General features: G+C 40.3%; 1 protein-coding gene and 1 long non-coding RNA gene across 6 annotated transcripts in view; one reads left to right on the top strand and one right to left on the bottom strand.

The window, feature by feature from the left end:
• The first annotated feature begins 4,885 nt into the window (after positions 1 to 4,885).
• Positions 4,886 to 9,127, top strand: LOC137223926 (uncharacterized). Its single transcript, XR_010943129.1, has 3 exons — positions 4,886 to 5,013; positions 5,526 to 5,571; positions 8,990 to 9,127. It is a non-coding gene; the product is annotated as an uncharacterized lncRNA (long non-coding RNA).
• A 344-nt stretch (positions 9,128 to 9,471) lies between these two features.
• FBXW7 (F-box and WD repeat domain containing 7) overlaps positions 9,472 to 14,085 on the bottom strand; it is a 205,753-nt gene continuing 201,139 nt past the window's right edge. For all 5 annotated transcript variants that reach the window (XM_067736658.1, XM_067736659.1, XM_067736660.1 and 2 more), the window contains 2 exons: positions 12,170 to 12,380; positions 9,472 to 11,387 (listed from right to left, as the gene is read on the bottom strand). In XM_067736658.1, coding sequence (XP_067592759.1) covers positions 11,119 to 11,387; positions 12,170 to 12,380 — 480 coding nt within the window. In that variant the 3' untranslated portion in view covers positions 9,472 to 11,118. The remainder of the gene's footprint in view (positions 11,388 to 12,169; positions 12,381 to 14,085) is intronic.

The following is a 14,085-nucleotide window of genomic DNA, read 5'->3' as shown; positions in this document are numbered from 1 at the left end:
TAGACATACTACTATATACAAAATAGATAACTAACAAGGACCTACTGTATAGCACAGGGAACTCTACTTAATACTCTGTAATAACCTATATGGAAAAAGAATCTGAAAAAGAATATATATATGTATATGTATAACTGAATCACTTTGCTGTACATCTGAATCTAACAAAACATTGTAAATCAACTATACTCCAATATAAAATAAAAATTAAGTTTAAAAAAAAGAGATGATGGCAAACAGGTTGGGGAGGGGATGAGGTCTATATCCTTGGGTCTCCACAAGTGTCTAATCCTCCTGATATAAGATACACGGGGTTATAACTCAGGTTACCCATCTCTTCATGCTCAAATTAGAACCTGAAGTCAAAAGTACTGGATGCTACTAGTTCCAGATCTTAATGTAAGTTAGCTTTCACCCTGAGACTGAGGGGTGGTGGTAAAAATAAAGCTCCCTTTATTAAAAACTCGTGAGCCAGAGACTATGCTGAGCACATCACATGCATCGTGTATTAAGGAGGGGGCTTATCATTGGGCCCATTTTACAGATGAAAAATGGGGACAAAGAGAACCTAGGTCATTTGTGCCCACACGGCTCTCACCCTGTGGAACTCCTCCAGAGGAGCGCCCCCATGCCCCTCTTTTTTGCCATTAGACTAGTAACTCATGGTGACTAGCTTGATCAGTGCCTTGTTAATGGATGCCGGCTGGCATGGGTAAAGAAGTACCTTTGGTTCTGAAATTTGCCCTACTAATTTTTTGGGGGGGGCTCTGTTGGTTCTTAGTTGCTGCGCATGGGCTTTTCTTTCTAGTTGGGGCGAGCAGGGGCTACTCTTCACTGCGGTACATGGGCTTCTCCTTGCGGTGGTTTCTCTTGTTGTGGAACATGGGCTCTAGGATTGCGGGCTCTGTAGTTGTGGCACACGGGCTTAGCTGCTCCGCGGCATGTGGGATCCTCCCGGACCAGGGATCGAACCCACGTCACCTGCATCGGCAGGCGGATTCTTAAGCACTGCGCCACCAGGGAAGTCCTGCCCTACTAATTTTTATTTGGTCTTCCTTTAAAATACATATTTTTAGCAAAGTAATGCAAAAAAAGTAAAGCATATCAAAATGCTGCACCCCTCTCCTGTCTCCTCAAGCACAAAGCAAACATTTCTAACTCTTTTAGCTAATTCTACGATGCTATCTCCAATCTTTTCATAATGTGCTCATCCTCTTATTTTTAGCTTTTTTTTCATATTAAACATTAATAACTTCTAATTATGGTAGAGGAGGATTTAACTCGCCCACCATCCCACATCCCTCCCCTCCCTCACATATGTTTTAGCACAGTCTCTAATCAGTATTCACATTTTTATAGCTGCATGAATATGGTTTACTGCAGGGCTACACAGTGTACCAACTATGCTTAAGTTTTTTCACATACTATTTTGAATTAATAATTGCCTCGGGCTTCCCTGGTGGCACAGTGGTTGAGAGTCCGCCTGCCGATGCAGGGGACACGGGTTTGTGCCCCGGTCTGGGAAGATCCCACATGCGGTGGAGCGGCTGGGCCCATGAGCCATGGCCGCTGAGCCTGCGCGTCCGGAGCCTGTGCTCCGCAATGGGAGAGGCCACAATAGTGAGACGGCCGCGTACCGCAAAAAAAAAAAAAAAAAAAAAAAAAAAAAATTGCCTCATTTTGATGTGTTGCATAGCTTTTAATACATTGAACCTTTTAAAATTTTTCTGAATTTATCATCTGATGTCCTGAATTCTGAGAAATGTGTTTCTCTAAATGCTGTACCATGATTGTGAGATGAATTATCACTTCCTTTGTATTCTTAGGGCCTTTCTCCTAAGGCCCTCCCTGCTCACACCTCGACTGGTAGTTCTTGAGTCCAAATGCCCGTCTATCACCCTAGAACTCCCTCTCCTGTATTGAAATCCTAAATTTCTGTGTACTATGTTTTCCTCTTCCATGGTTTATTTCATTGTTCTGTTGGACCATATTGTCCACAGCCACTTAAGAAAGAGTTTGTGAGAGGTAGTGTTTGGAGTCCTTTGTCTGGGAATGTTTTTAATTCTCCCTCTCACTTGGTCAATAATTTGGCTGGGTGTACAATTATAAATTAAAAATAATTTGCCTGTAGAATTTCAAAGACTTTCGTCTTCTAGCATCTGATGTTGCTATTGAGAAGTCCAGAATTCCATTTCTCATTTTTTTAATCCTGATTTTTCCCTCCACAAATTTTTAGGGACTTCTTTATAGCCCAGGTGTTCCAAACTTTCATAATAATAAATCATGGTATGGATTTTTTTTCATCCATTTATTCAAAGGACACTGAGTGGCCCTTTCAATCTAGAGGTTTCCTGTCCTTCAATTCTGCTAATTTTTCTTATATTAATTTTTGAATAATTTATTCTGTGCTATTTTCTTTTTTGACACTTATTAGTTGTAAGATGTCTCAGACTGATCTTCTAAGTCTTTTATGTTTTCTCTGCTAATTTCCATCTCTTTTTAAAATTTCTGTTTGATTTGCTAAATTTTTATTTTCTATTGAAGGTTTTTCTTTTTCTTTTTGAATTTCTACCACATTTTAGTTTCCACGAGGCCTTTAAAATATCACATCCTGTTCCTGTATTATAAGATAGTATTTTACCTTTCTACTGTTCTTTTTCCAAGTTTATTTCATACGTTTTTGGCTTAGTCTTTCAAATTGGAGGTCTTTCTCAGATGTTTGGTGATTCTTGACTATCTGTTCATATTTAAGAGACAGACACTAAAAATCAGAGAGAAGGCTCTCTGTATTGGTTGGGGTTCTCTGGAAGAGGAGTTTCTCCTTTGATTGGGAGGGGAGTCAGTTTTCATTGGAGGAACTCTCGCCTCTCCCACCAACACCAGTACATGGAAACTTTTTTCCCTATTGTTCGCTTCTCTGGGGAAGAATCCTCTGGTATATGCCAGACTGTTGGCCTTCTGGAACAGAGTGGGGGAGAACTGCAGACTGTAACTTAATCTCCATTTTCACTTCTGAACCCACTCCCTGCTGCCTCTACCTAAGCCTGGGTATGCAGTTTGGGTCACACCCCTTCATAGTTCTTGTAAATGGCGGGTGTGTTGGGCCTGGAGAGGGGTGGGTTCAACACAGATGGTCCCCTGGCTGTAAGAAGATGAGAAAGAGAGGTAGGTCCCACTCACCCCTGCTCTTACTTACAATCAGTCCCCAGTTCTGAGCCCTGTGTCTGGCCTCGCCGTCCACATAGAGGGGTCAGCTCACTTCCCATTAGTGCCCCCCTCTTCGTGGGCACTTTAGGTTGTAGTTTCTCTAACCTACTCGTCTAAAGACCACCACTCCATCTGTTTTCCTTCATCCAAAGTTGGTGAAATCTTTGGTCTACTTGGCTCTCCTCTCCTGCTCCCCTTTTGGGATTATGCCTGTTTAATTTCTCTCCTATTATTTAAATAAGTCTTTGGAAAGAAATAGAATTGTCACTTTAAACTGGATTACTTTCTAACAGCGGAGACTGCTCTCTGGCATACCTGTTCCTGGCATATTTTGGAAGGTAGTTGGGGCACGGTGTTCTAGAAGTCTTACAGGTCTGCTGTTCCAGATTTAGCTTGAAATGACGCCCTGAAACACAGTCACCACTATCTCTGTTGTTAGTGGTGGTGATGATACTAAAGATAACTACCATTCATTGAGTATATAATTAGCCAAGATGGTACCAGGTGCTTTATGAGTTATCTCATGTAACATTCACAACTTTCTCCTCTACAGATGATGACAGAGGTTCAGAAAGATTAAAAAAAAAAAAAGTCTTCCGGAGTCACACAAGTGGCTGAGATGGAATTTGACTACAGCTGTATTTCTTGATAATAATAACAACAACAAAGGCTGCTAACATTTATTGAGGATTCACCATGTATCAATCCTGAGAATGCAAAAGCTTGCTCCTCATTTGCCTAGTTGTTTGGGGGCACAAATGCATCAATCGTGATTTATAAAAAAAAAAAAATTCTCGTATAACTGAAGTGTCCATCTTTTGTAGGAATAGCATATATTTTTCCCGAAATGATCTGGAAGCAAACTTTCTTTTACTAATACACTATTTTACCCATTATTCCTATATTTTCATTGCTATGCCTTTCTTTTTAGGCAACTCACTCTCTTTTGACTCTGCAACTGGAAAAAGTGATTCCAATTTTCCAACAAAAGGGGATTCATTACAGCCAAACCATAGCAGGAATCTACTACCCACTGTTCTTCAGGGCTCCCTCGTTGAAATCCAGGCCCATGCCTGCTTCTGTGGCTTTGTCAGCTCCCAGGTCGGCAGGTTGGGACTGAGACCGTGTCATTTTCTGGTATGATCTACAACATACTACATGTTCCTATATTTGCAAGGCAGTTGTGAATCAATGCATAATAAAGTGGGTAAGAGCTTGGGCTCTGGGGCCACAAGCCCAGGTTTGAATCCCAGTTTCTACAAGTTTTTTTTTTTTTTTCTTCTTAACTGCGTGGCCTTGAGCAAGTGCCTTGACATCTCTGTACCTGTTTCCTCATCTGTAAAATAGGGCTAATAATAATATATCATGGGACAGCTGAGAAGATTAATGAGTAATAAATGATTTTAAAGTACTTGTCACCATGCTAAGTTATAATAAGTGTATGATAGCAGCTAGCTACCATTATTACTGTTGATATCTACAACCCATTAATGAATACTTACTGCATACCAGGCACATTGCTAAATGCTCAACATACAATGTCTCATGACATGTAATCCCCATGACATGTTACCCCATTTACAGATGAGTGGATTAGAGTTGGGAGAACAGAGGAGGATTTTCCCTGAAACTGATGAAGCTGAGCTTCAGGGCCTCTCCTTTAACAGATCCCTGTGAGAGCTGGGGGTGCTAGGAGGTGCAGTGGGGAGGAGAAGCCAGCCTGCAGTCAGAAGCACTTCTACTAAGCAACTCTAGCAATTGCCTGAAGAGATCTCAGAGAAAGGGATCTGAATTACCAAGGCCTCAGTAAGTTGTCATAATCTTTATCATTCTAAATGTTCACTTTGGGATCTAATTTTGTAAGTTTTTTCTTTTCTTTAAGAGGGTCCTTAAGCTTATGAGCTTCAGGTCTCCCAAACTCAAATCTGACTCTTAACAGAGGTGCATCTGGTCTTACTTTTAATCTCTACACCGTATTATGTCCTTGCTAGATTGATTTAAGATCATAAAGTCACTTTATAGGAATGGAGAGAATCCTCAAACGGAAAGGCTCATGGTAGCAGGGGACTAGACTGTCTTGCTGCCTGCGTTTAGTAAGGCATAATGGTTTGGTGAAGTATTAATGGGCTTCATTAATATAGGTTTAAAAAGTCTTGCAAGTAACCTTCCTTCCTCTTATTGGGAATAGTGGTTTGATGTCTCTTTTATAATCTATGAATCTCCTAGAAAAGCAGTAAACTGGCAATATATTTCTGTGCTCTATTATGTTTGAACCTTTGATTTGCAAGAGTGATTTCAACATAATTTTCCTTTTGCAGAGCATGACTGCTGAAGCAAAGCAAAACCCAAAGATAAACAGCCTTCGTAAGTTTGGCCACGATAGATTTTCCAAAGCAAAGAATAAAACATCAAAATGTCCGCTCAGTGGTTCCTTGTCCTTAAGAATCCTGGGGAGAATCAGATCATCTGAAATAGAAACTCTGCTATTTTTATACCCAATTGCAAACTGGGAAGTCGCCAGGCTTTCATCTCAGCAATGAGTCTTCCTAGGAACTGGGTCTAGAATTTATTTACACTTTGGGAGGAAGGTGCATTCTGAGTCATTTCAGCTTTTGGTGCTTTTCCTTTTTTTGAAGAACCTTTGAAATTACCTTTTAATATTTCTGATCTCCTCCACCTAGAAAGAGAAGGTGGTAGAGGAACGAAGTTGGCAAGAACCTCCCACCTTTGGGCATCACTAGTATTAATCAAATGGACAATGAGACGTGTTGGCTAGTGAACTATGCCATGCTATGTTTGTTTGCAATTCAAATAGACGCCTGGCACTCCCCAAAATGGGGAGCTGGGTGCAGCCACTTTGGACCAATTTAAAATCCATCTCCTTGGCAGGCAATGCCAAAATAAAAAAACGTGCACCCACTTTTCAAGTTACCATATGGTAATTACCATTTGTTTAATGCAGAACATTGTGTGAAAACACAACCTCTTCACACAGAGGCCATTGATCTATCACAGAAAAGACTTGGGAAGTCTCTTGGCCACCAACAACCTTCCCTTCGTATGGCCCATTCTTTTTTTTCACGGATGATGAGGGGAAAGGCTTAATGGAAATGTTATATAAACAGGTTCCAATATATTCTTGTAGATGCACGTTGTGTACACATGCACACACATAACCTATCTCCAAAACGCAGTGAGTCAGGGAACGTGAAAACAACCTGTGTCAGAAGCATTTATTCAAATTCATTCACCAGCAACACTAAACCACTTTGACTATCGGTAGAATTCCAAATGGCTTTACAAACTAGGAGTTTCTCCTAGAATTGCTGCAAGGGACGACAAGGTTGAATCCTCTGTTGCCGATGAATCTGATAGAGTAGAGGTTACAACACTGACTCGTTTATTGGGGGTGAATGAATAAAAGTTGTATCTGAGGGAAGGAATCAGAATCAATGTGATATGAATCTAATCTACTCGTGCCAAGCAAGCCGCTTGTTTCTGGTTTCTATTAATATGGGATGCTAGGAGTTATAGGAGACAGGATAGAGCTGGGCAGGCTCCGCCAGGTAGTTTCTCTGTCCACCTTGGTGTCTTTGTTTCACAGAGTGCAGTCAGTGCATCCGGGAAAAGTGTGCAGAAAACAAGGCACAGCCTGGGTCTGGGGAAGCTGCCCTCTATCCTGTTTCACTTCAGGGAAGAGAAAGGCACAGAGCTCTTTGTTGTTGGTGGTGGTTTTTTTTTTTGCGGTACGCGGGCCTCTCACTGTTGTGGCCTCTCCCGTTGTGGAGCACAGGCTCTGGACGTGCAGGCTCAGCGGCCAGGGCTCACAGGCCCAGCCGCTCTGCAGCATGTAGGATCCTCCTGGACCGGGGCACGAACCCGTGTCCCCTGCATCGGCAGGCTGACTCTCAACCACTGCACCACCAGGGAAGCCCTGTTGTTATTTGATTGTAGCTGCCAATCAATTCGGAGAAGTAGAAAGGAGATTTTGTAACAGGCTAGCCCAAAAGGCATAGAGAAAATGGCTTAAAAACAGTTAATACACTTAACTAAATGTCAACTACCTTTTGAAATTAAACAAATAGGTAGGTTGAAACATTTACTTAACTTAACCATTTGGCATGTACTAGCTGTTACAAATTAATGAAATAGCTTTGCTTCTTAAACAGCAAGGAGTTTCCAAGTGGCAAAATTATAAACAATTCCAATTAAGAAAAAAGAGAGAGAGATAGTAAACTCTCTTTGCTCAGTTCAACAGGTATTTACTGAGCTTTTATGGGTTACTCTGTGTCCTAATTTTAGTTTCAGGCAATGTTTGATCTTTGGGAAATTGTAACATCTAAATGTGGGGACTGCCTTTACTCCAGTATAAAGAGTTGAAAATTCACAGTTATATAAGGTGGTGAATTTCTTCATTAAGGAGGCCACAAAGCAGGGGTCCCTTTGTGACCTTTCTTCCTTCAATGACAATACTTTAATTCCTTTAGGATGAGGGTAATATTTTCCCTTTCAGGAACAGATCCACTGTAATAAAGATTATCCATTTATTCATAAATAATACTTAATGAACATATATAAAATCACTCCTAGGTGCTCCTTATCTGTCTTTTACAAGGTTTCTGTAAGACTCAAATGAGAAATCTATGTGACTCTACTTAAAAAATGTAAATTGCTATATAGAAATACTATTTTTATTTCATACCTGAGTGAGTCACAAATACATTCAATTGCTCCCAAATCTAGCAAGTTACAATTATCTGGGTCTATTTTCTTAAAGTTGTAATAGCAGCTACCACTGAATTGAGCTACAAGTGCCAACAGCGTGCTATGTGCTTTAAAACATTGCGTTTAATCCCTACGATAACCTTAGGAGGTAGGTATTCTCTGCCTCCTAGAAGATGAGGTCAAGTAATCTGATGAAGGTCCCGTAAATAGACAGAACTGGGATTTGGATTCAGGCGTATCTGTCTGTGAACTCATTCTATTCTGTTCTGTACATTTATTTTTATTGATGATGTTCTTCAATTGTATTAGAGTCAAGCCACACTTACGTTATGAAAAATCAAGCAGTTTCAAGACTACCAAGTAGGATTACAGCTTCTTCTTGATCACCGAGTTGTCCGTGTGAACAGCAGTCATGGCTCTGGGCTTCGCCCCGGTTCTCCCTAAAGCAGGCCGGGCCGCTCACCCGCACTTCATTGCCTAATACGACTTTTGTCTTTAACCATGTGGCTTTCTGTCTTTTCCCTTAACCTGTCACTTCTTTCTGATGTTCTTGTGCCTGTAATGTGCTGTGGACTAAAAAACCAAATAACCAAACGTACTGGAAGGTCTCTAGGGCAGTGGTTCTTAAAGTCGTGTCCATACCCCACCTGGTGAGCTAGTTTAAATGCAGATTCTTGGGTCCCACCCCCAGATGTTCTCATTCAGCAGTTGTGGGAGAGCGAGGCCCAAGAATTGCTGCCTTAGGAGTAAAGAACACATGCTTTGTGACTGTGAGAAATTTATTCTCTAAGTAGCATCAATATTTGTTAACTTTCCAATGTTCACCTTGGGCCTGGATAGTTGAGATTCCTGGAGATACACACATGGCAGAAACCTGCTTCTTGAGAGGTTACTTAATTTGAGTAACTGAACTTCATTTTTTTCCCTTACTTTATAAAATGCTAGATTTATTCAATAAAACAGAGACAAAAGAGCCTGAAATTACCACAAAAATGATCCTCCCCGCCACAAATCTTGCTTTAGTCTGTCAAAATTCTAGGTTTCTTTCTCCTTAAAGGGCATGAGTGTGAATCCTGGTGCTTGGCCAGGTACCTGACTCCTGACAAACACCTAACCCGTGTGAGCCGCAGTCCTGCCCTCATCTTGTGTCTCCATCTCAGGATGGTGGGAGCTTCAGAACGAACGCGTAGAAAGTTCCTGGTAAGTAGTCGACATGTGGTCACGTTTTAAAAATGAACTTCCTACAGGAATTCTAGTTGTAACTACCATAAAAGTCTGGTGGCTCTTTGAGGGACCAGATTTCATACATATATACCCCAATGTAATAGAGATGAGCACAGCACCACATCCTCCTGCACAGTCTAAATAAATGTAATTGGCATCTTGCAGCCCACTGTTCTTACTTTGGCTGTGGACAACAGGCCTGGAAGCATCAATTTCCATGCCGCACTACAGGGGATGCGAAGATTAAAATATCAGAGACAAACCCTAAATACTGATAATGAAGTGTTATTACCTCAGTGGAAGAAACAGGCATACTAACATGAAAAAACACATTTTATTGCACTTAAGTTATAAGAAAATAAAATTTCTAAGTGAATCAAACCATAGACACAATCCCTTTAAAGGTTGTTTTCCTCCATCATGTCAGGTTGTTACATAACTAAAATTAACCAACTTGAATCTGATTGTTTTAAATCAGACTATAAATAAAACAAACAAAAAAAATAAACAGGAGGAGGAAAAAAAGATCACCTAGGATACAGTGTTAAACCACTTTCACAGTTCAGCTTGAGTTGTGGCTCTTGGAGAATGAGGCAAACCATTTGACTTTTTCATTCATTTTGCTTGTTTGCATGTGACGCCTTTACTACAAAAACTGGATAGTTTCTGCTTTGTCAGTTACTCAGAGCAATAAAACTGTAACAGTTGTTTTCCCAAATACTGTAAAACACTAAGACTGACCAGCAACTTTATTTTAATTTTGTGTTTTATATATTTTTAAAATATTTTGTCAGTTTTATTATGTATGTTCATCCATTCACCACAGCCCTCAAAAAGAAAAGTTTCTCCACAGAACAGGCGGCAACAGCTCTGTTCCAAGGAATGTGTTTTAATTTTTGCCCAGATAAAAGAAAATAAGCTTTGCACACACTCTCAATTCTTTACTTGCAGGCAAACTTCACTCTTTATTTTCTGAAACTCGCCCATTCTCAGCCTCTTAGAGGCACAGATGGTTCAAGTTTCAGTGGCAAAAAGTCTTTTTTTTTCCGTAACCAAACTAGAGCAAATTTGGAATTCAGTCTGGGACTAAAACGTCACAGCAGAAAAAAAATAAAAAAAAATAATTTGCTTTTTTTTTTCTTTCTTTCATTTAGCAGCATAAATAAGTTTGGCCACTGGGAGTACAGTACAGGGGTGGGACACAATCCCATATTTGAAGACCTACTTCTAGCACCAGCATCAAGAATTAAATCCATCTCGGGACTCACAGAACCCAGGACAACTTGCCACCTTTGAGCAACACAGGCATTGCAGAGTGTATGTGGAAGCGACAGGAATAGATTAACAGAGGCTAATACTGTGATTGATTGACATTGGCAATGGTTGGCAAAAAAAAAAAAAAAAAAAAAAGCTTTTCATGATAACTGTACAAAAACAATTCACAGTAATTTTTTTCCTTTTTAGCTTTTCCGCTCCAGAAAAATGACTTTTTGTTGCAGATGCTCTCTGGTGAGAAAGTCCACCGGTACTGTGTGGATGTTACTGCAGCTTCTTTCTAGGTCTCAGTGGTGAAAGAACAGGCTAGCAGAATCTGTAACGACATCTCTGCAGTAACACTGCCCAGCGACCACTGGAGAAGAAAATAAAGAAATAATTGCACCTGGTTTGATTTCGAAAGTCTCGTTTTGCAAAGCTGCCCTCAGTCCAAAGTGAAGCTTTTTCCGGGACGAGCCGGCAGGCGCCTCTCTTGTCAGTTGCGGTTTGTCATCGCTTCCTCTTTTCCTTCTGAGTCTGTAGGTCTTTTCGCTCTGTTGCCCCAAGCCAACATCCTGCACCACTGAGAACAAGGGATTTTTTTTCTTTTTCTTTTCTTTTTTCTTTTTTTCTCTTTTTTTCTTTTGCAGGGGGAAGGGCAGGGAGTATGTCGTCTACACGTTGGGACGATGCCACCTTTCCTGCTCCTCACTTCATGTCCACATCAAAGTCCAGCACCAGCAGCTTGGTTTCCTCCGTCCCGTTGCGACTCCCTACTGCACACACCAGCTTTGTGTTTGAGGCTCTGATCCGCCACACGACTCCCCCGCTCCCCCCACTCTCCAATGTGACTAGGTTGCGAATAAATTCACCCGTTTTCAAGTCCCATAGTTTTACAGTTCCATCATCTGAGCTGGTAATTACAAAGTTCTTGTTGAACTGTAAACAGGTCACAGCACTCTGATGCTTGTTGGGACCTAGGCAAAACCAAAGGCATTTCGTTACTGGTTAGAAATCATGACTAAGGGTCAGCTATACTGTAATTTGTGGAATCTATATTGGAACACACAATAAATGAAATATTTAAACCGCTGCACATTTAGAAACTGTGTTCTGAGTATTTTAGGATCGGCAGGGATGTAAGAAAATCTGGTAGCTATTTGTAACTGAAACGTTAATCTCTGAGGGTTCTGTGTTCCAGGAAGCGTGGTTAGCTAACAGGCATACATTTTGTGTCCTGGTTGCATGAATGAGCACTTCTCTCGGTGGTGATGTAGATAGTACCAGCATCACGTATTCTGCTCATGGACAATCTATTACCCTACCACTCTGAACTAACCAGTCAAAGGCAAAGGCTGAATGGACACTATTCCAAAACTCTGCGGAAGAGACAAAATCAATGAGTAAAAAAGCTGCAGTATAGCCCACCAGATGGCCTCAATGAAAAAAACACTTTCTAAGGGCTATGACTAATAAAAAGAAGTTAATCAAGATATAAGAAGTTAACACTGCTGTGCCTCATTTAGTATTAGCGGCTTTCACATGTTTCTTCCTCTAGTTCAGTGGGCACTGTGAATCCTTCCCATCCTACTTCCACTCCTACTCAAGTCAGAGTGGAAAGGCTCATAAACTTATCCAAAATAAGTTTTCATTTTGTATGAGGTTACTTCTTTCTGTGACACAAAAGCTCCACATTTCTCTTCTGACCAACAATCTCATTTTTAAGGAACGCAACTAAAGGTGGGTAGCCAATATTTACCTTGCAATGTTTGTAAACACTGTCCTGTTTTGATATCCCAGATTTTAACTGTAGAATCTGCATTCCCAGAGACAAGAATGTTGTCTTTGAGTTCCATGCCGCTTGTTAATGACTGGTGTCCTGTTAACGTGTGAATGCAATTCCCTGTCTCCACATCCCAAACTCGGATTGATGTATCAAGAGATCCACTCACCACATGGATGCCATCAAACTACAACAGACACAGTTTATTAGACTAGAAGTGTACACATTCTTGATATTACTTATTGACCTTAATCCTAAAAGGGGACGCGAGTAAAGCATGAGAACAAAATGCCAGGAACAAAATGGGGTACAAGACAAAGTGCATGCAATCAAGCAACTCTACAGGGCATGTTCTCAGAAGCTTCTACCAGAAATGCTAATTTTTTATGGCCAGTGGCTTCAAACTAGATGCAGAAACAATTTTCAAAAAACCACCTAAAATGAACATATTATTTTCAGATCATCTGGCCACACTTACTAGCTACCTATCATGAATGATTCAATATGGATTGCCATTTGAGTTTTACTTCCCAATAGGAAGCTAAAACTGCTGACGTGGTTTATGAATAAAGGGTGTGCTTATCAACACCTATGGCAAGAAAAGGGCTGGAGATAGCTTTCATGATACTTCAAAGTAAGTTCCATTAAAAATTGTATGTAAAATAAAAATTTCATTTACAAGAACCTAATGCTATTTAGGAAATGTGCCAACAGACAATTATATCTGGAATTAGAAGTGGTGGCATTTTGAGAACAAAAGCAAACTATATACAGCATCTCTTCTCCAGCTTCCCAGCTATACCCAAAGTCAACAAATATCTACCAATTCCCAGATCTATAATAATGTTACCACCTCTTTCTTCAATCTAATGGCTTAAATAAGATTATTATATTCATTAAGGTTCGAACATATCACAAAACATACAAACAATTGCAGCCAATTCCCTCTCCTCCAAATTCATAACCTTTCCTAAGTTAACAGACATCTTTATTATATGTCAATATTTCATGACATGGAGAGTATTCCATCAGTTAAGATACAAATACCCCAACGACAGAACTGTGAGCCCTGGGACTACATACTAATTTGCTGATTACTAACGGGCAGTAACTGGTAAACAAGCTATGTAAGTAATAAGAAATACAGCTGACCCTTGAACAACATGGGTTTGAACCGGGAGGGTCCACACCTATACTCGAATTTCTTTTGCTAAATACCTACTACACAATCCCAGGTTGGTTGGATTCTTGGATGTGGAACTGCAAATACTGAGGGCCAACTGTAAAGTTATTCAAGGATTTTCGACTGGAGTTGGGGGTGGGGAGGGGGTGGTTGGTGCCCCTGACTCCTAAGTTGTTCAAGGGTCAACTGTAGTTTTGAATTGAAAATGCTGTCTTTCACGAAACGAAACAAGATCTATTTTCTAAACTTGCTATTAATCTAGTTATTTATGTCAAAATATGGCAATCTATTCTAGGATATCAGGTTCAAATGAAAACAAACCAAAAATCAGTTTAAGTCAAATTTACTTCTTCATGACTACAAACCAGCAGCCCTGTGACGGCAGAGCAGCTTTGTGCGAAGTTCACTTCCACTTTGAATGGGGACGGAATCACAATTACGTGGTCCATCAACTTCCAGCTATCAAGGCAAAGGGGCAGCTTTGGGCCAAATTAATCCTCTAAGGAGTTTATTAAAATCCAGGTTATTCTCCTAGGAGACTATCTACCCATTAATTAACATAGCAAAATTTAAGGCCCCGAAGTCTCAGGTTCCAAGACAAATATTTGTATTTTAGAGGGAAATCAATCACAGAAAAACTGAAAGAAATCATTTAAATAATTTCAAAATTTATGCTTTCTTCATGCCAATTTTAAAGTACATGTAGGGA

This window comes from Pseudorca crassidens, chromosome 4 (assembly GCF_039906515.1).
Source record: "Pseudorca crassidens isolate mPseCra1 chromosome 4, mPseCra1.hap1, whole genome shotgun sequence".
NCBI classification, from domain to species: Eukaryota; Metazoa; Chordata; class Mammalia; order Artiodactyla; family Delphinidae; genus Pseudorca; species Pseudorca crassidens.
Note: the sequence above shows the minus strand (reverse complement) of the source record. Positions and strands in the feature narration are given on the sequence as shown.